Source organism: Aptenodytes patagonicus, chromosome 1 (assembly GCF_965638725.1).
Source record: "Aptenodytes patagonicus chromosome 1, bAptPat1.pri.cur, whole genome shotgun sequence".
NCBI classification, from domain to species: Eukaryota; Metazoa; Chordata; class Aves; order Sphenisciformes; family Spheniscidae; genus Aptenodytes; species Aptenodytes patagonicus.
Window position 1 is genome coordinate 89570266 of NC_134949.1, and position 26059 is coordinate 89596324.

General features: G+C 46.2%; 1 protein-coding gene across 5 annotated transcripts in view; it reads right to left on the bottom strand.

The window, feature by feature from the left end:
* The window catches only part of SIDT1 (SID1 transmembrane family member 1), a 56444-nt gene that overhangs the window by 23616 nt on the left and 6769 nt on the right, over positions 1 to 26059 (bottom strand). For 3 of the 5 annotated variants that reach the window (XR_012996180.1, XM_076348215.1, XM_076348248.1), the window contains exons 2-11: positions 13463 to 13584; positions 12293 to 12463; positions 12043 to 12088; positions 9043 to 9144; positions 7821 to 7904; positions 7123 to 7216; positions 5807 to 5878; positions 5320 to 5413; positions 3640 to 3683; positions 135 to 206 (exon numbers count right to left, since the gene is read on the bottom strand). Coding sequence is in view for 4 of the 5 variants with exons in the window: in XM_076348215.1 (XP_076204330.1) it covers positions 135 to 206; positions 3640 to 3683; positions 5320 to 5413; positions 5807 to 5878; positions 7123 to 7216; positions 7821 to 7904; positions 9043 to 9144; positions 12043 to 12088; positions 12293 to 12354 (670 nt within the window). In the remaining variant the exon portion in view is untranslated. Of the gene's footprint in view, positions 1 to 134; positions 207 to 3639; positions 3684 to 5319; positions 5414 to 5806; positions 5879 to 7122; positions 7217 to 7820; positions 7905 to 9042; positions 9145 to 12042; positions 12089 to 12292; positions 12464 to 13462; positions 13585 to 26059 lie in introns of those variants that run through there. The other 2 variants (XM_076348240.1, XM_076348229.1) reach the window with 1 other exon arrangement.

Below are 26059 nucleotides of genomic sequence, written 5' to 3' on the forward strand. Positions count from 1 at the left end.
TTTTTAAGTAGTTGCAAGCTGCTTTAGGAGCAGCTTGCAGCTTTATTCCCTTCTGGCTTTAAAGCACCTTAAAGTGCCTTCCCCTGCCCCAGGCAGAACCCTCCCTGTGCCCCCAGTTCTGGAAGATACTGTACCAATAGCACCATAGCTGCTTCCCTCAGGGGTGCTGGCTGTGATGGGGTGCGAAGACGTCATAATCCCAGATCCTGCGATGGAAACAGACCCAAAAGGGACAGTTAGTTTCATGTCAGTGCTTCGAAACACATCTCCGAGGTGAATACAAACAGCTTGAAGAGCTGGAGGGGCTTGGGAAAAAGCAGCATTTCTGCAAACAGATGGCAGTCTCCCTCTAGAGCATACTGTGCAAAAGGGAAACCCTTGCTTTGCAACGTGAAGCAAATCCATTCCCTTCAGCCTCCCTACACAGGCTGCCAATTTGACTCACAAAAGTACGAGCCTCCCTCCAGCACCCTGTAGGGAATCACATTATGGGGCTGCAAGACTTGGCAAATTCTAGAGCAAGTCTCACAATATTCAGAGCACCCTCATGAATTTCTAATTCTTCTTCCCCTCCTCACACATTGACCTATTCAAATATTGCTACCTCCAGTTATCCCTGGAAAGGTCATAGACAGCCTTTGGCAAGACAACTGCTACATACTTTTAACCAAGCAAGGAGAAAGCAAGAGCACTCTGTGCAAAAAAGTGGTCACGATCTTGTGCTGATGACAAGAGGGGCAAGCCTTTGAGGGCTGGGAAGTCCCTGCCTCCTGCCCACACATCTGAAGCAAGGAGGGCTGCACCTCCCAGTCAGGTTGCACTGGGACTTTCCCCACCTGGCTTCACATTCTCTCTTTTTGCCTGGTACCTGTTTGATCCCTCTGTGGTTGGGCTCAGCTGCTGAACTGGCAGCAGACAAACACGTCAGGAAACACAGCCAGCTGAACCCCCTCACAGACAGGTCAAACACCCATCTCCTCAAAAGGGAGGGAGCAAGAGCAGGAGGAGCAGGACCACATCTTCCAGTGGTGCCAAATAGCGAGACAGGTCCAGCTGCTTGTAAAGCTTCACCCTCATAACATCGCGTGGCCAGTCAGCAGCAAAGAGTTGCAGGACATGGGATAGTATTTAAAGCCAAGCAACCTTATTGCAGCCTGGCAATGGGAGGTGTCCCACAGGATTAAAAAAAAAAAATTAACCACAGAATCCAGGCATAAGACGGGTGACAGGAGCAAAGGGGCACATGGAGTTGCAGGATATTCAAAGACAACAGGCAGAGACAGATTGCTCAGCACCTCCATCCACACTTTCTTGGTGGGTAAGGGGAAAGGAAAGGGGAGTGATGGAGAAGGCAAGACCCAGGGGTACTTTGGAGGAAGAGAAATTCCAGTGGGTGGGAAGAGAAGAAAAAGAATTGAGAGAAAGCTAGTGTGCCCTGGGTGATCTGGAGGACAGATGGAACACCTCTCCTATGAAGGAAAGCCCAGAGAGTTGGGGTTGTTCAGCCTGGAGAAGAGAAGGCTCCAGGGAGACCTTATTGCAGCCTTTCAATACTTAAAGGGGGCTTACAAGAAAGATGGGGACAGACTTTTTAGTAAGGGCCTGTAGTGGTAGGACAAGGGGTAATGGTTTTAAACTGAAAGAGGGTAGATTCAGACTAGATATAAGGAAGAAATTTTTTACGCCGAGGGTGGTGAAGCACTGGAACAGGTTGCCCAGAGAGGTGGTAGATGCCCCATCCCTGGAAACATTCAAGGTCAGGTTGGACGGGGCTCTGAGCAACCTGATCTAGTTGAAGATGTACCTGCTCGTTACAGGGGGGTTGGACTAGATGATCTTTGGAGGTCCCTTCCAACCCAAACTGTTCTGTGATTCTGTGACAGGGAAGCTGCTAGTTACCATTTTATAGGCATCAGTCAGACACACACCCTGAAGAGACACACTAGAGAAAGAAGCAACACAAGGGTGGGACATGGTTCCTCCCCAGAGGAAAGGACTCTATGAAGGTGGCATAGAGTACAAGGGAGAGGACAGGTCACAGAAGGAGCAGGTGCCTCTGGGAGGAAACCTGTAAACTCTGAAGGAACTGCGCTCCTCTGTCCTTTCACAGGGATACTGTTCAACAATCCTCCCTGCCCAGGAACCCAGTTCTCTGCCCTCCGGGCCTGTGGTAAGCACAGCATCTGTACCCTGCAGATTCTTTGGGAACTTCCCAAGCACCAGAATTTAACTTCCACCTCTTGCCAGGGCAGCTTGGAAAGCAGCTTCTAAGCTGCCTTCAGCACTTGAACCCTCAGCTGCAGCACCAGCAGCACTCCCTGGGGCTTCTGGTCTCACCTGGCTGAGACTGTGCCTTCTTGCCTTAGACAGTGATCCCTTGTCACCACCCTGGAGCTGTTCCAGGGCCTCGGCCAGGTCCCTTCAGCTTCCCCAGACTCCCCAACACACGAGCCCTTCCTATTTCTCCAGTACCCCAAGACCTGCTGTTGTCTCACAGCAGGATCCATCCCAAATGACTTAAAATTAGAATATTTTTAAGCATGTTTTTACAGTCCCCTGCTCATTTGGTTGTGGAGAAAACCTTTCACATACATTCCACACACAGGGATGCCTATGTGGATCTCAGTGGCTGAAGAAGCCACTCCTGAGAAGCCAAATGCCCTCGGGTCCTTGGCAGAAATATTAACTCAAGTAATGCCAGGTCAGAGTGAAGTTCCACTGCTGATCCTTTAAGCACAGTTCAGTTATACTAGTATGCTTATCTGGTGGTAAGTAGCAGACTGGAGAGACTGAAGAAGCTGGGGATTAAAAAAAGGGAACACACCAAGAACCTTTCAATGCTGCAAAAACATAACGTCCTCCCTTTCCCCAGGAAAGAGATACGAATGATGATGGCTTTATCCTCAGACCAATGCTTTGAACTACTTTGCAAGCACTAAATATTTAAACAAAATGAAATTGCCAGCCTCCCACACTTCTCCAGAAAGCAGAAACTCCCAATGCCCCCCCCCCATAAACATGATAAAAATTTCCATCTTTTAATGGTAGCCTCTTAGATGCAGCTAAGTTTTTATAATGCAGAAATCTTCAGTGTGTTGAAATGTGGGTGCAGCATAAAGTAAACTGAATCCAATACCAAAGTCAATAACACAAACACCACTACCTAACTGTATTAGTCATTCATTCACTTGGTTGTCTGCAACTTCCAGTTAAAAACAAATTTAAATTTAAATTAAATTAAAAAATTAGAGACTCCATGCTTAAACCAGGCAGAGGAAATCTTAAAGCCTAAGAGCTGACAAACTGAAAGTGCTTTGTTCAGAAATGAACAGACCTGGCAGCAGTAACATTAGCCTGTAGCCAGGTCTAGCCAAGGCTTGCCCTCCCTCCACACCTCTAGAAGCCAGCTCCTCAGGGCAGGGGTCAGGACCAGGTTCAGGGGAGCCTGCTTCAAACGCCCTCTTCTTGTGAGGGCAGAGAGAAAGCTCTAACATCTTTCATCAGCACCAGAGACTATGTGGTACAGGTACAGGAAAGAAGGCTTGAAGGGACAGAAAGTACTTGACTGACAGTCTGTCCCCTGCCTGGCCTGGGACCTCTGCTGTTCACTTAAAGCTGTCACACAACAGGAGACCTTACCATCCTCAGGACTCAATCTCCCAGATGAAGCCTTCCTCCAAACCCTGAAAAAGAACAGGCAGCACTCATGAGATAGCCAACAAACCCCATCACCTGCCAATCATGGCAGGATTATCTAGGACACCAACAGGTAAACATGGTGCAAGCTCTAAAAACAAGCAAACAAAAACCCAACAAAAAGGAACAAAGAAAATACTGTTTAGACTAGGCATGGCTCAGCCATGACTGCCTGCTGTCCACCTCTCAGATTTCCAAAGCAACGGAGGTCTTTTTTACCCCCTCAATTATCCACTAGACACAGGACAACAGGTTACACGACCATCCCATCCTGCACTGCAGGTTGGGAGAGACTCTCAGACCACCTTCCCAAACCAAACTCCCCCATTCAGGGGACCAAGCGCATAAGAATCTACTGAAAGGGCAGCAGGAGCTAGAGGCACACATCAGCACGATGCTTAAGAAGCTAATACCACCTCCTTCAGTGCAGGTGCCAAGCTAGGGAGGGTAAGAAAAAAACCCAAACATATGCTCACAACAAAGAAAAAAATAACAGCAAAAAAGAGCACACACACACTTTCAATTTCACTGAATTGTTCCAAAGAAACGTTGTTTCATATGTGTCTTGAAGTTAAGTCATCTTGAAATTGCTTTGTTTCAGAACACCAAACTTTTAAGATCCCCTTTTCTGAAGCAGCTGAAAACTCTGCCACATTCAGTCTGAGGAGCTAGCTGATAAGTGTGGTTCCCACAAAAACAACCTGCTATTTGCTGAAAGCTTTATATGGCTCTTCTCATGCCAACCGTTGCCCAGTAGGGCAGGGAAGAGTGTTGAAGGGGCCTCCCTACTCTCAAGCCTCCACAGTTTGGACAAAGGATTCACTTAACTGTTGTCACTACCTACACAGGCAGCAGTAACGGATCCCAACAAACTCCACCATTCCCAGCACCTTAAGAGTACCTGCCTGGTGCCCCACCAGGGCTCTCATCCTGTGCTAGTAGTTACCCGCCCTACAGGAGCAAATCTTTCCTCCCTTTTAGGCTGCTGTCCCCTTCCTGCCCCTCCAGTCCTGCTCTTACTCAAGAGGACTTCAAGATCACCTCCAGTAAGCAACAGGGAACCCTTGGGTAACTGGGAAGAGTTTTACTTCTCCCCCCGCCCCCAAGAGCAGCCTGTCACGGTAGCTGGGCCCAAGTTCACCTCAGATGCAGATATTCCCCTCAACACAAGCCCAGGCACCAAGGTCTGGGGCAGGGGAGGCAGGTCAGGAAGGAAACCAGCACTCTCGGGACTCCAAGGCCCTGTTTGGGTCACTGCCACTTATTGCAGTACTCGGCCCAGCACCCTGGGAAGTATCTTGGTTCCCCAATGCTCTGGCACCCCATATCCCAGAGTGGCCCCACCACAATTCCCACCTGCCACCCAGTGTCCTCATATAAGGAAAGCACTACCAAAGCTATAGGGCAGAGCCTTAGGTTTTCATCGTTGTCATGATCCCCACAGCAGAGGAAGAAAAGTTTTCTGGCTGATGGTCAGTAGAAGCCACTGAGTAGTCATGGACTTGTTTGGCTGCTCTGTTCAGATGCTTGCTGCCCCACTTGCCCTGAATTCACTGCAGGGTGAGGCATCTCTGAGGATGAAGAAAAACAGAAAGGTTGTTCTTGTAAAACCCCTCGACTCACCTGATATAGTGCACAAAAGCAACCACCACTGAGCCCAGGTAAAAGGAGAGGAAACTCAGGAAGCTGAAGAACATGGCCTGGACATAAACAGACTCTGAGGAAAGAGAAGGCATCAGTCAGCTCAGAGACCAGGGACAGCCCCTCTCAGAGCCAGCACTCCTTGTCCTGCTCTTCCCAACACTATCTGGTGACAATGCCCAGCCCCACACAGTCCTTCAAGACCCATCTGCTTTCTTCAAGAAGAATCGCCAGAACCTGTTGCAAGGTCTCCCCGTTTCTTCACCCCCAGTGCTAGCTGGTGTGCCCGTGAGACCACCCTGTGTCACACACCACCTCCTGGAAGGGACCAGGGCTGCAATGGTTTTGACTCCTCTACTGGCGCTTTCTGCATCATCCCATCAGAGGGCTGCCAGCCCAGCCATACCTTCCTACACAGAACTGCCAAGTCTCCCCATAAAGCTGCATTGCTCTCCACAAAGACACTGACTTTTAATAGAAGGCACAATCGTCACTTGAAGGTTCTTCATCCGCTGCAGGTTCCAGGTACGGTTGACATTCCCTGGGAGATGCAAAGTGTACAGCAAATGTAGGAAGGAAAAAAAAAAAAAAAAAAAAAAAAAAATCAAACTTTAGTGATCTCTGGCCCTTATCTTAGTTCTCTGCACTTGCAAAAACACCTGTCTGGCTTTTCACCAAAATCTGTGTGTGGTTTTGCTCTAAACCTTTTGCAGACTTGTCGATGTACAGCCTTTTCCATATGTTTCCCCCACCTCCCCTCTATCCACAGCCTGTTTTTCAGACTAGAAATCCCTGCTTGAGTCTTCCATACATTGCTCAAGTCTGGATGCCTGAATCCCACAGGCATCTCGTCTCCTATTCATCTAGTCCCCAAAGGGTTGTTTCTGTCACTACAAATACTGGGACACCATTTTTGCCTTTGGCCAAAACTCTGCTAGCAAAACACTTCTGTGCAGGATGCCATGCTAGAGTCTTGTTATGTTTCAGCAGGGCTTAGCACACCCTGCCAGTACAGGTCTGCTGACAGCTTTAGGATAAGAGAAAGACACCTGGAAGGTGACAATTCTTTTTTAGGGTGAGAATTGGGGGAGCCCAGTATATCTGTTGGTTGCAGTGTTGCTTCTCCTACAGGGAGGAAGCCATCCAGCTTTGAGGATAGGAATGTCCCTGGTCTGAAATGGGCTCCAGCTTGCCACAGGGACAGCTGCACTCCCCCCACTCCAGTTTCATTTACCACATGAGTGGTGGAGGCTTTGCTTTTACCACTGCCCAGGAGGTGGAAACAGTGTTTTCTGGCTGGGAAAGGTACTAGAACAAGTCTCTCCTAAGAACGTTCCCCAAAAAATTACTAGTTTTCCTGCTCCCCCCAAGTTGGGAGGCTGTCATAGATCCCAAGATAACAGTTGGAGAAGGTGCTCTCTGCAGGAACTGCCATCTGGGCCTCCATGCAGGCAGGAGGATAATACAGCAGTAGCAAAAAAAACCAAAAAGCTGTAAGCAGCACTGCTTGGGTGTCTCCAGTATCTCCCAAGACATCAGTGACTCCTCAGAAGAGCACATAACCCCTGCAAGCCAGGTGCTGTACTAGCCAGCCACTTCCAGGGTTGATCAAGACTTTTAACCTACCCAACAATATTAAGTTTATACTTTGCTCTTCCTCACAGCTACCTCGATAAGCTAGAGCTATATGACCATCCTGTGTCATCCCACAGGAAGGTCCCCAAGGACTCCTGCTGCTCCACCACCTGGATGCAGCAACCAAATCCACCTCCCAGCACAACTTACCATGAATGGAGGAAGGCACAGAACCCCCACAGGCATAATCCTCCGGTTTGATGACGAATACAACAAAGAACTGCTCACCTGGGAAGTCCTTTCTCTGCATGGGAGGAGAGAAGAAGACAGAATCCATGAGAAGTGAAGCAGCCTCTCCCTCCAATGCAAAGCAGAGGTGATGATCTCCACAGGGCCAGAGATCAGGTTTTAGTTGCAACACAGGCACCAGCTTTACAGAGACCTGCCTGTTCTGGACAGAGCTTGGCTTCTGGGGATGCTCCCCTCATCCTTGCTGACAATAAGCTGAGTTCATCAGTATGCAGTTCAGCAGTGCCCCAGTACAAGCAAACCAATGCTAATGCATTTATTTATTTATTTTAATTAGCACAAACCATCTACCTAAGCTTTGCTCACTATAAGGCCCTACCACCACCACTCAGTGGTAGAAGAGCCAAGGTTTGAACAGAAGACACCTGGCTGCAGCCACTCTGATCTAGAGCCTCAGCACCTAAGACATAACACACCTACCTAAGCAAACGTAAACAAGGTTTTGTAGTAAAAGGTAACAACTCTTCTTCTACTGATATCAGCTGATCTAATAAAAACAAAGGATCACAGCCATACCAGAATCGACAAAATAAAACTAGGGATGCACAGGACAAGCCACTGAAGAAAAACCAACACTGGGACAAAAATCAGCATCTCACCTGCACCGTTATGGCTGCCTGCTTTGTCATAGACTGGTAAACACCGTTGAACTCCACATTATGGTCGAGGTCATACACTGGGCACTGAAACAGACACAACTAAGGGTTAAACTAGGGACAAAATCCAAACGAATCTCACAGGGAGCCAACAGGAGAACAGACAGTCCAGAACAGCAGGAAAAGGCCCTGCTTGGGGTGACAAAGGGAACAAAACAACAAGGACCCATTCAGAAGTTAGAAAAGCTGCTCTGAAGACACCAGTTGTGGCCTGCACTCACTGATCTCGGCATTCTCACAAGAAGGCTGCAGTTTAATCCCAGAAGAGGATTCAGCCAGATTGATCACTCCACAATTCCCATAGGGCAGGGCATACACTCAGCTGTACACCGGTTGTGTCACGCTTTGCAGTCTGTACTATATGCCAAGTGCTTGCCCTCATTTTACTCTTTCCCAGTGCTCTTAATACCTGATAGGTTCAAAAATCACCTGTTACAGTCTCCCCTCCTGCCCTTCTACCATTCAAACACAGGGATGTGGGCAGGACTTGATGCTACCCATTTCTCTCCTCACCCCAGGTATTAAAGGCGACTGCCAGGACTTCAGAGCCAGTAGCCAAGGCATCTTGCACCTCTGTCACCATCTTGCTGCTCCCACACTGCAGGTCCCTGCATCATTCAGGGAGGTGGGAAAGGAGGAGAAATATGGGGCTATTTCCCAGCTGCGAGTGACAGCCAACCTCCATGGCAGGGAACAGCTGTTCTCTTCTTCCCTTCCCAGGAAAGGGGATCAGTAATTGCAGAGAGAGGAAATCAAATTGGAAAGGAGGAGAGATCTCATGTCTGGAAATCAGAAGCTCCCCATGCTGCCTTGAGCCAGGGGACAGTCAAGGGAACAGCACTGTCCCCTCCCTCAGCCACCAGCATCCCATCCAACACCACTCCACAGAGAGACAGACCCATGTCACAAGACATGGTGTTAAGCCTCATGAGGGGAACATAACAAATGCCCTATGGACAGGCTGGAGAGGAACAGCTTGAACTCAGCATCTGTCTTTGCCTCCCTCCCACGGGATTTTCATTCCTCTTTCAGGGGCTCCCTTCATTACCACCACACTAGGGTGAAGCCCTCCTAGCACTTTTCTCTCTGTTGGGGCACAGACCTCCTCACAGCAGGACACAGAGCTCCAGCAGGCAGCTCCTTATCCTTCTCTGCTCAGACTTACCACAATATCCTGGACGGAGACAACCGAGCATGGGTAGACTGCATCAGACACCACTTTAATAATGACTGAATCGACATCCTGAGGAAACTTGTACAGAAAATACTGAGGAGAAAGCAGAGTACTGAGAGTTACAGTCCAGAAATCATCCCTGCCAGTAGCTTCAGAGCCTCCCTAAGGTACCTGCACAGCCCAAGCTGGGCTTTGGGGTTGGATGTGGGGGGCTTTCACAAAAATTCAGATTTCAAATATTAGGACCTTACACTACAGAAGAGCAGATTAAATATGTACAGACAACTCTCCCCCTTGCACAGCACACTGTTAGACACAGACATCTTCAACATGCAAGATACAGCATAGCTTCTGCTCCTCAAGCTTTTTTCCACCTGATGGAGCTAAAGTGACTTCATTTTATAGCCTACTCCATTTTATGTTGCTATGAGCAATTTCCAGATGTTTCCATACTGCTGGCTGTACTTTATAGACAGAACATATCCTGGAGTTTATCTCAGATGGGTTGCCTCAAAGAGAGATTGTAGAAAGTATTAGGTCAAACAATTGAACTCTGTCAAGAGTTTCATAAATGCCTGATATTAGTTGTAGGATTTAGGTTTTTTGGTTTTGTTTGGTTTTGAGGGCGGGGGGTAATGGGGGCTTCTCTTCTCACTTCAGCTTTGAAAATAATTCAGCTACAGCTCTGAAAAAATTTGGGAGAGACTAACATCTGCCAAAAGTATTCCTACTTTTCCTCTCGGGGCAAGGAATGGTGTTTCTTGTGCCTTTGTGCTTTGAGCAGGCCAACAGGACAGTCTGTGGGGTCAGGAGATGGTCTTCCCTGCCCCGGCAAGGGCGTTTTCGGATTTGGGAAAAAGATGTCCCAGGCAACATCATTATTTGCATATTTTTCCAGTAAAAGTTCCATGCACTACACCAGCCAGCTGCTGGAGAAGTAGGGTTTCTGTGCCCACCCCAGCAGGCAGGCTTGCTGCAAGGGTTCCCATCACCCCGCATGGAGCTCAGACCCTGAAAGCTCAGGCTCACAGTCACAGCTACTGAGAGGGGCTGATGGGCACCTCACTCCACCCCAGAGGGGACACAAGGCCGAGGACTGCCACCAGCCATCTTCCGCCCTTCCTTATGGTTACCTGGCAGCTGCTGCTGCCACCCTGGGGCAGGCACAGTCCACGGGGAGGGAAGCTACCAGAGCTCCTGCTCCAAAACCGTAACTTGAGACATTCCCAACTGGCAAGCTCCCTTTATGTCACATAAACCTTAGTGCTGAGCAAGGGCCAGCCGTTTCTGATTTCCCTTCCCAAGTAGGGCCCCCAACTGGAAGGGCAGGGATATGAAAGAAATCACCCAGGCTTTTTCCAAGTTTGCCATTTCTACTAAAGCATTTATTCTCACCATCCTCCCTACTCCAAGCAGGGTCCCTTCACTGCTGAGGGAGTGCTGGCTCCAACCGCAAGTCCTTACAAACTGACAACTCACCAAGCCGGTTTCTTCAGTGGAGTGCATTTTATTTCCACCAAGCAAGGACACTAGCAGTCTGAGCTCCTTGGTTTCCCAGGTGCGCTACCCTTGGAAAGCTTTAGGGAAACTTCCTTCAGGAAGTCACCCATGAGGACCCTTCTATAACTTTCTTTTTAAGCCACACTTATATCAGAGTACAGAAGTAACATAAGGGGCATTGAGACCTACAGTTCTCTCCTGCACAGACTGTGAATGGTATAAACACACCCAGACAACACTCCTGACCTATACGAGCATATCTAATCTCTCCTTCTGCCCTCAGGCATGAGCTGGGTTCTGGACAACAACTCCTTTGGTTGTTACGCTTGTCTTTTTCCAGTCTTAGGGCTATTCCAACACTCATCTAGATTTTGAATTGCCTTTTTTTTTTTTCCTCTCTTCCCCCTGCAGACAACTTAATACCTCGATTTACAAAAACCTCAGCATTATACCAATTAAGAAGCACTCATCTTCTACTCTCTACATGTGGCCTGTAATTAAAAGTCACCAATCTCATATTAATTGTGACAAATAACAGACCAAAATCACAAAGTTAATTCCAGGCCAGATCCTAAACACTCTACATTCAAATTACAAGATCCTAAGTAATGAGGGTTTATAAAGAGCCACCACCATTCCCTATGGTTCTATAGTATAAAATACTGCATGTATCTGCAAACCAACTTAAGACATTTGACAGCAAAAAAGATTAGCTGGGATCCCCGGTAATAGGAAACCTAAAATTAAGCGTTGTTACTAACAGTGATAGCAACAACAAAAATGGAGTACCAGACAGCCTGGGTAAATTACATACTCTCCCAGCTCTACGAGCTCCCGTATCACTATAGTTACTGCCAACAGCATTTTCATTCAAGAGAGGACTTGCAGTATCCGCTGGGCTCTAAACAAGGCTGCTCAGCTGGATGTGCTGCACATGTGTGCTCTCTTCTGAACTAATAACCAGACTTACCAGGCATTTTGTTTATCACTTCGCAACTTGACTTGCTGCCTAAGCAACGAATAGCAGTCTGAGTTCTGTTGTACCTTTACAGCTTATTTATTTACATATTTATTTTTCTCCAGTAAAGACTGGATCTTAGCTAGTCACGCTACGGCAATTGACCCAGCACTGGAACAAGACGTTGGTGCACACCATCTCACTTCCCACGAAGTACAGCAGTCCAATGGCCTCTGGACTTCTGTACATTTCTGGAATTTCCTAAACTGCAGATACCATTCATTTGCTCTGGTCTTGCTTTTTGGTTCACTTAGTTGCTTTGCAAGAGAACCCAAACATGACCCTAGAGGGGCTGAGGCACTACTACCTCTTCACTATATCCACAGAAAATTCAACAGTAAGGAAGTTTCCCTGCATCCTAAGAGGGAAACGACCTAGTCAGATAAGGCTTTTGCCATCTCTAACAAAGGATCTCGTCAACCATTTGGATGTGGTAAGACACACAAGCAACACCACGCAGGACTCCTCCTTACCTGGGGCTGGGAAGGACTGGCAGTAAAGTTAAAGGCTTTGTTGGTCCTAGAAAAGAAATGCCAGCATGTTGAAGTCTAAAACTTTCAGAGTTGGAATACACACAGAGTACCTTCAGATTAAGCAAAAGAAAAAATAATCTCTTTTTTTTTTCTGGGAAGGAAAAAGAAGGGAAGAGTAGGTAGATGGACCAAATCCCTGTATTACAGATACATGAAGAAATTACATCTGTATTCTCGCATCCCAGCTTACTCAAGTTGGAAGTTCTCAAGCCTGGTGACTAGCAGCTCATACGCAATATTAAATGGTGCCATGGAAGAGACGTCCACAAATATAATCTGGTCAGAGGGTCCTGTCTCAGATGTTGGCTCAGAGGGACAGAGGGTCCGACTCACTTCTTGGTAATTGTAGGTTCTCTGATACCTACATCAGCCAGGGGAAGGAAGGAAGGGAAATTGGATGGGGGGGGGGGAGAGAGAGAGAGAAGTTTACAAGTTGTTCTGCAGTTCTAAGAATGACGTTATTTTTCCCCTGCTTGCATAACTGAAATACTGATCTGAAAGGCCAAGACCATTCAGTCTTTTATTCAGAGCTCAAACTCCACCTCTGTTGCCTCTTGTGGTCTGCACAAGGGACTGGCCATGCCCAGCATTTCACTTCCCTTGAGGCTGCCTGTGCCATCTGCAGATCTAGTACATCTGCCATTTGCTGGAGGCAGAGAGAGCAATGACAGCCCAGAACAGCCACTGCTGTAATCGTCCCCTGCATCAGGCAAGACACTGCAGGATACCTGCTGCCTAGCACCTGGATTTCAGTCACAGGATGAAGCTTCACATCTGAGATGGTCTAAGGTGTCTGCAAAGTCTCAGTACTTGCAGCCCAACTATCTCTGAGGTTGCTGAAGCTACACAGCAGCATCACTTTCACAAAGAAAACACTCCCAAGACAACCACCATCCCCAGAATAGACTCAACTTAGGCATACCTGGGGTGAGAAACAGAGGAGAACCCTTATTCCCCAAATGCACTGTAATCCAGCAGTTAGGGTGCTCTTTTGATAGCTTGTTCAAACCCTGATCCAAACTAGAGCCCAAGAACTACTTGCACGCACCATAAGCAACTGTGGAAATGACAACAATGCCATTTGGTAGATTCACCATCTAGTGACACAGGCAGATACCCAGCAGACAAGTCTCCTTGTACTCCGCTTACATATTTGAGAAAGTAAGAGACAAGAGCACGCTGCCAAATGAGGTTACCTACCAAATCTTGGTCTTCCTACGTTCAGCTGACAGTGAGCAAGCATGCTTTGCAACCAAGCCCTGCAGTCTACACAAGTAACAAGATCTAGCACCAGAGGAAGGCTGATGCTGAATACAGCTGGCAGACAAGCATGTTACCAGGAAGAGACTCCAGTACTTACAGGCCTCGAAAAATTAGTGGGACCTGCCATGACAGCACTCCCTTCTGCTGGCGAACTACAAACAGGACAGGATATTGGAGGTTCTCGGAGCTGCTGTTCACGTACACCCGCACTGCATCTACCTGTGGGAAGAGAAAGGAGAGTACAGATAGGCGTTAGCCGAAGGCAAAGAACAATACAGCTCCAAATCTAGGTGGGAGAAGCCTGTCCCCTTCCTCAGTCTGACCTACATGCTGGCAATAGCCACAAGGAGATCAGCAGTGTTTGTCACGGGACTGGTTATTCAGATCCAGAGGTCATTTACAGAAGTGCCTCCTTGCTGCTGCTCTAACCCAGAATCACAGCCCTGTCCCCAGGTCAGAGGTGACTGTCAGACAAGACACAGTGGACAAATGCAGTAGAAGTAAAAGGAAGACAGTTCAGTAGCTTCCACTTACCCAATTGGGAACAACCTGAATAACTTCTGTATAAAATTAAGCAAACACACACACAAAACATAGAGGGCCCTCAGTTTACTATTTGCTTTGAGAAGCAAGCAAGCAGTTTCTCTGCACCAAATGGAAATGGCACCATTTCCATTTGAAAATAACCTCTCTTCAGTTCCCTCTCCAGAGCTGCACGCATTGTTCAAGAAAACAGGGTATGAGAATACATAACTCATCAGAAGAGACGGTACATCTCGATTAGAGGCCTTTAATTGATGAAAGCATATTAGGTAGATAAGATATACACATTTTAAACCCACCACATCTTGAAAAATTAGAATGGACTCTCACTAGATCAGTGAAAGACTTTTCATAGATATCTCAACTTTATACCCTCCAAGAAGAGTAAATGTAGAAGGGGATGCCACCTTCTGAAAAAAAACATACAGAGTTAGAGAGGTAGCAGAAGGGCAGCTACCTGAGATGGCAGCTTATGCTTACACTGAGGACACCAGATTCAGAAAAAGGGCTTGCATCTGCAATCACAAGTGTAAAAGAAAGTTTCCTATTTATTCTTGTTTAGTGATTCTAGGGTCACATGGGAGTTTAGTTTACTGGAACAAAACACCTTCTTGAAAGCCATTATCAACTTTCCTGCCATCATCACCATAATACAGAGACTACAGCCACCAATTCCTAAAAAATAAAATCTTCAACAAAAAACATCATAAATAATTTAATTAAAACCCCTTTGAGATAGAAGGGCAAACACTGGAATCTTTTTCCATTGCCTTCTGGTTTCTAAACCTTTGCAATACTCTTTTGGCATGCCTTCCAGCTTTTCCTTCTGACCACAAAAACTACATATGCAATTTTGTTTCCAAGTAAATTTCACAGTAGGGTGCTAAAACCAAGTTAAGAAAAACACCATCACAAAGCAAGACTTACAGGTAACACCTGAAGGGTATCAACACAGTAGGCCACCACCACCAGACAGCACTGGAAGGTTACTCTGTGGCTTCCTTAGTCTCTGTGGCTGCCTGGCTTGGCTGGGGGAGCCGAGCTAGCACACGTTGGTGTAAGTGGGAAACGCAGGGACTGGACTGAACAAGCTGCTGCTTGTTTATAGGTGTTTGCTGTAGTCACTGTGACAAGGAACAGGAAACCAAACAAGGCAACATTGGAACTGAACAAGAAAATAAATATAAGGAGCATGAAGACACGATGGTCAAGCCGGAGGCCTGCAAGCACATGGAGCCATTCTCCATCCATGGGGAAACCAACTATCATTGCAGAAAGGACACATTCCAGCTGCCTGTTCAGCAGGCTTTTGCCCATGAAACAGTTAAAGCAAGCCCACCTCCACAGGTGATGCAATGTACACTGCCTCTGCTTGGATACCAGCCTGCGAACCCTCCAGGGCTGCGTGCATCAGCACAGTGCAATGGGGAGCTCACATCAGACCCACAGCAAATGGTACTACTGGGTTATGCATCCTCAACTACTCACAAATGCAAGCTAGGCAGTGGGAAATTCTCTTCTGCATTGTCTTCATGAATAGAGAAGCTACGTGGGTTATGCATATGTTGCAGACAGTCAGGTTTACTTTAAATGTACAATTCATTTGTATTCACTGGAAGACTTAGAAAGTTGCATCTCTGCTTCTTCTAAATTCTCAATTTAAGAAATGTACTGGCTATTTGAAGTATATGCTAATGCTGAGCGGTATTAAAAAAAGAAAAAAGTACTACTTCTGCAGTTTGCCCAGGCTTTGGACACAGAAGTGAAAGTTGCATACATGTGAGAGCACCTCTTCTTCCCACCTCGGATCTTCCCTTTCAGCAAACTAAGTATTTTCAATATTGATTCTAAGAGGAAAAACACATAAACAGAAATTCACAGACTGTTTACAAAAAGTCAGCCAAGAGAAAAAAAACTGCTCTGAGGTATCCTACAAAACACAGGAGAGAGTTCTATCTTTCTTTCATAAAAAAATTTACAGCTTTTGATATCTATTAAGACACAGTAAGAATAATTCTATGACTTAATCTTAAGCCCTTTGGAAATCCCAGCCCTTCCCACTATTGCATTACAGTGCATATGCAGCAAGTAATTTGTCTCCAATGGCACAGTGTATTTTCCAGCTTTATTAGTTTCTCATGCCGTTTGGCTTACACAAGTAAGGATACACACTACCTGTATTCTACAGTGTATTATTTGAGGAGCCATAGCCATGTAATCAAATACTGTTTCATAAGTAGACAAGCACAACACTACCAACACAAGGCTGAAGGACTATTTTTAATACCAGTATTTCATAGTCTGAGACCATCACTAGACATTTTATGTGATCTTAAATGTCTGTTGGGCCAGTTTGTGGAATTCCTAGATTTTAATAGGAAGAGAGGGGGAATACCACACAGAGACCACATCTCTGAACACTTCTACATATGATGATGCAAGGAAGCGTTTTCTTAATATTCACCAAACAAAGCAGAGCCCTCCGAGTCCTGTCCAAAAGGGAAGCATTTTCTCCCCCAATTAAGCCTGCAAGGTATTGAGGTCTGCCATTGCATCCTTACCACTAAGGGGGCTTTGCAAGACCCTTGCCTGCCTTGTGGAGCCCTGCATCAGATGTGGGGAACGTGCCCTGCTTCACAAATGAACAAAGTATCGCATGGGAAGACAAGAATGACTGCCGCCTACCCCCTTTCATACAGCTCGTACTGAAACGAGAGAAAACACCCCCACCTCCTTCAGGAGTACATAGCAGTAGGAGCTGGAGCCTCATGGAGACGTAATCCCACGTAGCCTTTGGGTGAACGAGATCACCCAGCCAGTGAAGCTGCTCATGGGAACAGCAGCTGGGAGCTCGTGGCTGGAATTAGGCTGGCTCACAGATATAACCATGCTACACATGCTGCAGCACTATTAACTTAACCTCCCTCCCTGCTAAATCAGACTGGAGAAGGGGAGCAGGGCAACAGCTGAATGATTTATACTCAGACTCCACCTCATGCGCTGTAAATCCCAGTAGAGCACAAAGCTTCATAACCCTTCTATGCCTCCATCTTGGCCTCAACTCTTATATTGTGTCCTGCCAATGCAGCCCGGAACCTGGTAGCAGCAAGTGCCTGTGTGGCGTAGCTCACTGCTGGACGAGGCAGTCCCTTAAACCCAAAGATGACAGGCAAGTCTTGGAGCCTGTTCCCCTTGGGAACCTCTATTAAGAATCCAATTTGAAACAGCAATTCCTACCCTTGCAGGAGATAGTAACTTGCAATGCCTAACAGGACATAAGCATCCCATCCTTGCCCTTTGTGACCCTACCGTATCCTACATGTCACACCAGCTGAGCTGATGGCTTCCCTTCAGGCTGCTTTAGCTCAACCACCACTCACCGTAATAGGGCTATAAAGGGGCAACTGCCTTAGTCTAGGACTACAGGTAATATTCTCTCCTAGAGGTCAAGGCATGCAGGCAACAACGCTATGGAAGGTGTTATGTCTACTTAGAAGCAGAAAGTACCAAGGTCAGGATCATCACATCTTTTTTCCAAAAAGTTACTCAAACCAAAGTGTTCTCCCCCCCACCTTATGCTTTTTAAAGTAATTTGAATCAGGATAACTGACCTGCTGTACCGAAAAGGAGGGGAGAAGATATCCGACACGTTAAAGAAAAAAAAGTCTTTGTTTTTTTTTTAAAGGGTCATTTAAGCTGTGTCATCACCTTCTAAAACATATTCCTGAAGATGTTTCAGGAAACTGAATGTTGCAGCTATTACATGGGACAAGTAATCTGAGTCACTAGTGTGGCCTCAGTGCACAGTAGCATAGGAGAACCCACACCCCTCAAAGCTCACACGTGCATCTTATGTCCTACCTCAGCTTGCTAGAGAGCCCCAGAGAGGTGGGAATGAGCAGAGCAAAAGCAGGACCAAGACACATCTTGGTTACATCTAAGGAACTGGACTTGCTCTGGAAGGGAGGCAGCAAATGATACTTTGCACTGTATCAATAATATCAAACTGTATCAAACACATATCACTGTATGTAACAAATTCAAGCCCTCCAGCCCTGCTTGAATTCCTAGCCACCCAATTTGATAAGCTCTCAAGGTTTTGGCAATCATCTGGCATGCCACATTTATTTCAACTAATCCAATAAGTGATAGTGATGGCAAGTGAGATCTTCAGAGAACCAAGTATTGACTCACCTCCATGAGGAGAAAAAAAAAAATCCTCCACCCCCAGTTTACAGGCCTGTTACATTTCCTATTTCCACTTGACACCCCCTGTTCATTCACTTCTTGGCACCTCTGCTCCTTCCCCATGGATGATGTTTTCTAAGAAGCATATAAAGGCTGAAATCCTTTCAAATCTTTGCTGACAAAGGAATCAGCCATTAGGTAATGGAAGATTCATTTCTGTGTCCTCAGATTTGGCTGCTTCCACCATTGCCACCTTATAACCCCTCCAGGACCCTTTCTGAAGGCAGCCTGCTCACCATGCTAGTGAAATTTATACCATGTTGAGTCCCATTTTATGCAGCAGTGTGGAAGAACTCATGTGGGACCAGCAGGATAGATAAAAGCACTTGGGCAGAAAGGAGACAAACTACAACTGTAAGTGAGGAGTCACTGCAGAACAGCCTCATGAAGCATCTGAATTTATCTGACTGCATTTCCTACAGAAAGTAGCTCTTCCTTTCATTGTGCTATGTATTTCTTCATCTCCCATTCTGGAAAGCCCAGAAATGGGTTTGTTTTCAGAGCCACAAAATTGTTGTGGTTGGAAGCAACCTCTTGAGATCACCTAGTCCAAGCCTCCTGCTCAGGCAGGGTCAGCTGGAGCTGGTTGCTCAGGGCTCAGTCAGGTTCTGGATACCTCCACAGATGGAGACTCCAGAACCTCTCAGGTAACCTATTCTAGTCTTTGTTTACTGTGCCCTCACAGTAAAAAAAAAAAGTTCAGATGGAATTTCCTGTGTTTCAGTTTGTGCCCATTGCCTCTTGATTCCCTCCCACCAGGTATTTATACACATTGATGAGATCCCCCTGGGCCTTCTCTGCTCCAGGCTAAACAGTCCCAGCTCTCTCAGCCTGTTCTCATATGAAATGTGCTCCAGTCCCTTAATCATCTTTATGGCCCTGCACTGGACTCACTCCAGTAAGCCCATAAATTTCTTGTACTAGGGAGACCAGAACTGGACACAGTACTCCAGGTGCGAAAGCTTTGCAGCTTTGCAACTGCCCAAGGCAACTCTGTAGACCGTAATTCTCCCTTCTTTTACAAGGCAAAGCCACCTATGTAACAGCTTCCTGGACAAGCCCAACAGTTAAACTTCTCATACAGTAACTCATTAGCGCTCCATTCACACACATTTTTACCTTGACACCCTCCTGCTAGCCTTAATGTCCATTGCTGAATCTAGCCAAAAGACTTAGCATTTTCATTTCCTGTGAAAGGAAAGCTAATTAAGACCATGGTTGCAGGTGCAATAATGCAGCTGAAAAATTTTGCAAGCTGGAGCCATTCAAGGCCCTACTCAGCACAGGCCTCCTGCTGCCACTCCACATCCCAGTTTGAGCTCCTGCTGCTCCTCACCCACAGTGGTTGGAATGTCCCTGAGCAAGAGCTACCGCCCTTATGTGCACAGGGTTACAAATTGCCTCCTCTTTGCTGTCAACACTGATACTTGCTTCTCTCTCCTTAACCTGTAGGTGAAAGCACTGAGTATATCTTTTTTGAGATCTCAAGGCTCTTCCCCATTAGGTGCTTTACTAGTCTAAGAGCAGTCAAGTCTCCTTTAAGGAAGGAGATTAAAAAAAAGGGGGACGGGGGGGGGGGGGGGGGGGGGGGGAAGAGAGGAAGGAGGCAGGGAAGAGACCTGCCTGTGAATCCAAGGCTATTAGATGTTTACTTAACTAACAATAAGCAACGCCAAGATTAATTCATTCTATTAAGGACTGATCATCTATTTTCAGGCAGCCCTACTGTTGTGGCAACTGCCACTCCAGATGCCTGCAGGGCCTACTCAGGTAACCAAAGACTTTTGCGAGTTTTAGCTTCCCCCACATAGTTAATATACAACTACTGAAAGGCCTCTTGATTTTGCAATGACATGCTATATGCCCACAGTAGTAATCATCTCCATTTTACAGATGCTGAGACTTAAGTGTGCAAAAAGAGGCAGAGAGCCGCAAGCAATGCATTCAGAGCTTAACTGGGGACAGTGACTGAGACATTCAAAGCCCGAGATCTGCTCCCTGTACAGTTTCTATTCTATGACCCTCAGAAACATCAGTTTAAGAGGGACAGTGTTATAAAGCCTGCAGCTCACAGCACACATCTCTGTCACCCTCCTGCTGCAGTACTGAATGGCCAAGAAGCTGCCTCATTTGCAGTACTTGGGGTGCATTCATACACACACACCCCCGAGTCACTTCCCTCTGACTCTTTCCAGCAGCTGCACAACAATGCTTCTGCTCCCCAGGTAACAGATCTGTAGTCTCTCTTCTGGGTAGCACTCAAGCATCCCACTCTCCTCCTCTTTGAGGACTGCCAGGGTTTGAAAAACAGGCTAGGGTCTCCAGGTGAGAGATCAGCAGAGCATCAAAGTTTCAGTCTTTGCAAACAGACCTCAAAGCAATTTTGTTCATGTAAGTACATGAATTACTGATCCCAAGGTTATTATAAAATTAGTGGAACTGACCTCCCCAAGATGACACCTCCGTCTAGCCTAATCTTTGATCCTGATGACCAAAGCTTGTGCCATATGAGTCTTGGAGGATACTAAGCATGTGGCTTACCTGTGCCTCTTGTACCCTTATGCCAGAGAAGGGCTGCAGCATTTCACTGGGGGTCTCAAGAGCAACAGCTGCTGCAGAGCAAACATTCAGGACTAGGATTTCTGCTCTGCATCTAGGCCAGTATCAGGAGGCAAATCCTGCAGCCCACACCCTACTACAAGAAAAGTTTAATCACTGCCCCTGTGGCACCTCTTCACCACAAAGGCAAAGGTGCAGGCCGCTTACATGTTTGGTGCCTACCATGGTATAAGGTAGCATACAGCACCTTTCAAAAGGACATTGCTATAAATCACAGAATGGGTGAGGTTGTAAGGGACCTCTGGAAATCATCTAGTCCAACACCACTGCTCAAGCAGTGTCACCTAAAGCCAGTTGCCCAGTTGGGTTTTGGATATCTCCATGGATGGAGACTCCACAACCTCTATCCCAGAGAAGGGCAAGGGGAGGAAAACAAGAGCTTTGATGATTAATGCTTTGATAGGGAGAAGCCTGAGGGGGGAGAGAAGGTCCCTCCCCTCTGCTGTGATACAGCAGTTAGACCCCTCATTTGGTTTCCCTCTCTCCACAAAACTAAGCTGACCATACGCCATCTACAACATTTAGTCAGCTTTCCTGCCATTTCCATTATCTTATAATATTGCTAGTGTTATACTAGTAAGAAATAGGATTACCAGGAGGATGGAGGCAAGATTCTCAAGATTCAATATTCTTTAAAATCTAAGCACTTACTCTCATTTCTTACCCACATGAAAACTGGTATATGCTATATTACCACTATACATGACTTCCCTCCACATTCCCTGTGTTCGGCACTCTGTATTTGCTCCCTGTAACAGCTGGTTAGAGCTCCTTTGCCCTGTTCCCATAAAAGCCCATATTCAGGTGCATTGAGCTCCCTTAGGTCTGATAGTATCTGAGGCAGCATCCAGCTGCATCGAGGCGGGACCACCTCTGGCCTAAGTAGGAGCTCACAGGTGTGATTCCATCACACTTCTTTCATTCCTCTCACCTTTTTCTCTGCACTCTCCACAGGCAAAGCTGCTTCCCAAGCCACACTCAAATAGGGTGCTTCAGACAGAGAGGAACATCAGAAAGTCACAAGCAACATTTGCAGAACAGCTCATTAAGAAGATCCCAGTGTACTTTAAATTTCATCTCAGCATATTAACAATTCACTTGCAATGAATTCCTACATTTGCACATAACCCAGATCAATCAGGAGCATCACACCACCTAACCCCATCAAAATCTTTATAATAAAAGCCCAGCAAAAGCCAGAGTGATTAAGAAGTTGGACAGATGGCCACTGAGGTTCCAGTCTATCTAGTTATTTACCCTGCCGCCATCACCACAGTAACACAGGGCCTCTCATGGGCAGATCCTGCACTTTCAGTGGAGGGGCCAGATCCCAGCCCCAGGATACAGCTCTGTTCTCCCCCTCACAAGTGTCACAGATACAGCAGCAGCTCCCAGCAGCACAAAGCTTTGGTTGATAGGCCTCTGCCTGACATAATAGCTATTCCTCCAAAACGTGGCAATAAAATAGGTGGAATTTGCCTGCGGGCCAAACCTGCACAAGAAGTTCCCAACTAACAGTCCCTCCAGATCCTCCCCACCACTTGCAAATGAGCTTGGGGATATCAGAGCAACAAAGTTCAGCAGAATCTAGGTGCAATTATGAGGAGGCTTGGGAAAGTGGAGAAGGGATTAACATTTAACTGCAAGCAGGGCCTCTCTCATTTGCTGTCAATCACTCTGATTTTGTGCTACAGAGTGGAAGGAACTCTAATTAGTGTCTTGGAGAAAGTCATTTTGCCTGGCAGGGTGAACAGTCTAGCAGAAGCATCACAAGGGACAGGGATAACAACGTAGCACCTATGAACTAATGCTTGTGCTTTTTCAGGCCTTCTTCCAATTAACCTACCTTAAACTTTTAATCTACGTTTTGCTTCTAGATTCTGTGTCTTAATATAGACAATATATACATTTTCATGCAACAGATTTAGTAAATTCACCACTGAGCCAGTGCTAGTAGTCCCACCTGTCCCTTTGAAAGTCAGCATTTGGTGTTTGCCTCAAGGGCATCACTTCCAGCAAAATATTTTCTGAAGAGTGGAAAAAAGCAGGAGGTGAAGGAAAAAAAGGTGATTTATTTAGTTCAAACACCATTCTTCCTCCATACCATTCCAAAGATTATTTCATTTTAAGAACAAGCAGTTCTGACACAAGAACCCCTCCCCACTATAGAACCACTGCTCCCATCATATACAATCCTCCCTCCCAACACAGAAATAAGATCCTACCGATGTTGCATGTAGAGACAAGAGGAACTCCAGCTAAAAAGCACAGTTTTTATTTAAAATAATAATAAACCCTCATACTAGAACAAAAGACTACGAGCCTCCTCTGCATCCACCACCACTCACTTCGCATTGGTGAGAAGAGGAAGAAGTCTTGCCTGGGCAGTAAGAAGGTCAACCGGGCTGCCATCACTCCTGCAACACCACCACTGCTGAGGGACTTCACTCTGGAGCAGACCATTTCCAGCACCACAGAAAACTAGTTGCACCTCTCCCTTCCCCTTCCTTGTACACACACAGATGGAGGCTGTCTATATTGGTACCATAATACAGTGCTAGATTTCATCTGTACCTTCCAAGCTGAAATCCTCACCTCCTGCAGGTACCTGCGGTTAGGTTTGAGGTGGGACAGTCCAGGCTGGATCTTGGGAAACAACCTCATGTACCAAATGCTCCCTTTGACAGCCAGGCCCTGCACTAACGTTTGTCAGCAATAACCATACTGCTGCCTTTTGCCCTGCAGGGCTGAGGCAGGACCAGGACTGCTTTAGAGACTTCTGCTCCTCGCATTCCTTCCCATTGCCAAGCCTCTGCCATGTACATCTCTATTCACCAGCCAAGCTCATGACAGTTTTGTTTCTCAGATGATTGACCTTGAGCTTTTTTCTGTATTTCAAGGTAGACAGAACAGTTAGACAGCTGAATAAAGAGAGAGCTCTCAGCACTATATAAAAACATGTTAGATCAGGAAAGACAAATATTTGTACTTCGGTTCTATCACCACCCTGGAGATTGGGGGGGGGGGGGATAAAAAAAAGTGCATCTGAATTCCATTCTCAAGATGGGAACAGGCAGAAGGAGCCAGTCCCAAATTCACACAGCTGAACAGGACCAAAATGGCTGCAAACATTAAGCAAAATAAACGAGGCTTTTGTTGACACAAAAGAGTCCTTGGACTGATTATTAAGTCTGCATTTCCCACAGAGATTACACATCAGCTTAAGACTGCAGGGATGTGAATTTAAGGGTAGGCAGGAGGTTGCAACAACAGTTTCTGCTGCAAGCAAAGGTTTTCAAGAGCTTTACTGTGGATTCCTTTCCACCACCTCACGCTAGGCAAAACCTTCGAATCACACCAGGACTTTGCCGTGTTCTTCGCCGCACCCACACGCAAGCCGCTCCTTTTGAGACTGTTGGGGATTATCGGTCCACGTTGCGACAGCACTTGGTTGTGAGCCTGACAAGGCACCAAGCCAAGCCAGTGGGCAGGGAACACATCCGGCAAGCAAACCCACAGGCTGCTAGTTACAATGGAAGGTCTCAGCGCAGGATACGTCTACAAGAGCCACTGAATTGCTGCTGCCTGCTGTTGCACAAGAAAGAGGTGCTTCATTTTTATATAGACCCTGAAATTAAGTGAAGTAGGACTCAGCCGGATGGGCTAGAGCAATTGAGGCAGTACTTGAAGCACATACCTGTCAGTGTCGAACTCAGCTGCTCTTCCCACTGACAATGCAACAGGGAGAAGCTGAGACCCTGAAAGAAAATAGTTATGCGACAGAGTGACAGGCGTTACAGAACCTCTTTCCTGCCCTCTTATGAGATATGAGCACCACTCCTGCCTGACAACAAAACAAGTGGAGCTCAGAGGAGCATTCCATTTCAGCCTGTCTCTGTCTGACTTTGTGCCCTAATGTCAGTAAGTCTTAACTGCCAAAAGCAATCTGTCAAATAACCTTGGCCCACAGTTTTCTTCCAGCATTTCTGCCAGGAGTATTAAATATTCAAAGCAGCATAAACTAAGTGACAGACTCTGCATATATCAAGCACAGCCTCAGTCACATTAACGTAATTGTTCCAGGATTAATACTTTTCATTTTAAAGTTCCACTTTGTGCAAATATGCTGTGTGGACTTATGGTCTGCCATGGACATTCCCATGAGTTCACTCGTTTGCAACAGTATCTGTGCAGCATAAATGGAAGTAAGACAAATACAAAGCGTGTTAATATTTATCTTTCTCCTTTTTTGAAATTCTGTCCTCTAACCAATGTCATTAGGAAGTCTCCAGGACAGCCAGAAAGAAAAACTTGAAGTTGCCATGCTGGATGAAGTAGGTACCTGTTTCTGACCACCCTCAGACTTCAGAAAGATGTTAAAAATAAACAAATAAATCCTTTTTTGAACAGCCAGTTAAGGAACAAACTACTCTCTAATAAATAGCGTCTTCCTAACCCACAGCAGCTGGAACTCTGGGCTAGGGCAACCCTTGAAACAAAAGGGTTTATAATCTTTCCAAATTTGCCACCACCCCAAGCTCACGGCAATAACTCCAGGGATTACTGTCACAACACAAATGTCTGGTTCTTTTGTGGCTCCCAAGTTCTTCACCTCAGTGACACTTCAGATGTTGTGGTGTTTGTTTTTTTTTTTAATTCAATCCACATGTAGGATACATATTTTTTCAAAAAAAACCATCGTTCATTTGTTTTAAACCACACTGAAGTAGCTATTTCTATGCCCAAAGAAAAACATCAGCATAAAGAAAGTAAGGAAGGCCATTTCTGAAATCCTCTGCATTTCTCTAAGTATACGTAGCAGGAAATAACGTTTGCTTATGCAAACGTACTAAACTATATTCTCAAACCAAGCAGATGGCACACCCTTGCAATACAGCTTTTATAGACTGCACTTTCATTCCCTAAATATCCCCTGAAATAGCAGATGAGGTCTGTATAGGAAAAGCACACCTTCCTAACCCAACAACTTCTGCACAAGTTATTTAAGGACATTTCAGCCTCCCCTTACAATGCAAATATTAGTATGATAAATTGCTGCAGTGTTCTTGGAAAGAGTTCAAACTGAGGACAGACATTTTGGTGAAGTTACTCTTATTCAGAATTTTTTTTCTTTTTTAATCTAAACAACTTGGGGGGTGGGAAGGGGGCGGCAGGGGGAACAACAAAACCTGATCAGCTCTGATTTTAAACAGGACAACCCAACAAGAAGAGAGTGATTTTAAGATTTAGAACAACATCCAAATTCAAAAGAGATGCTTTAGTT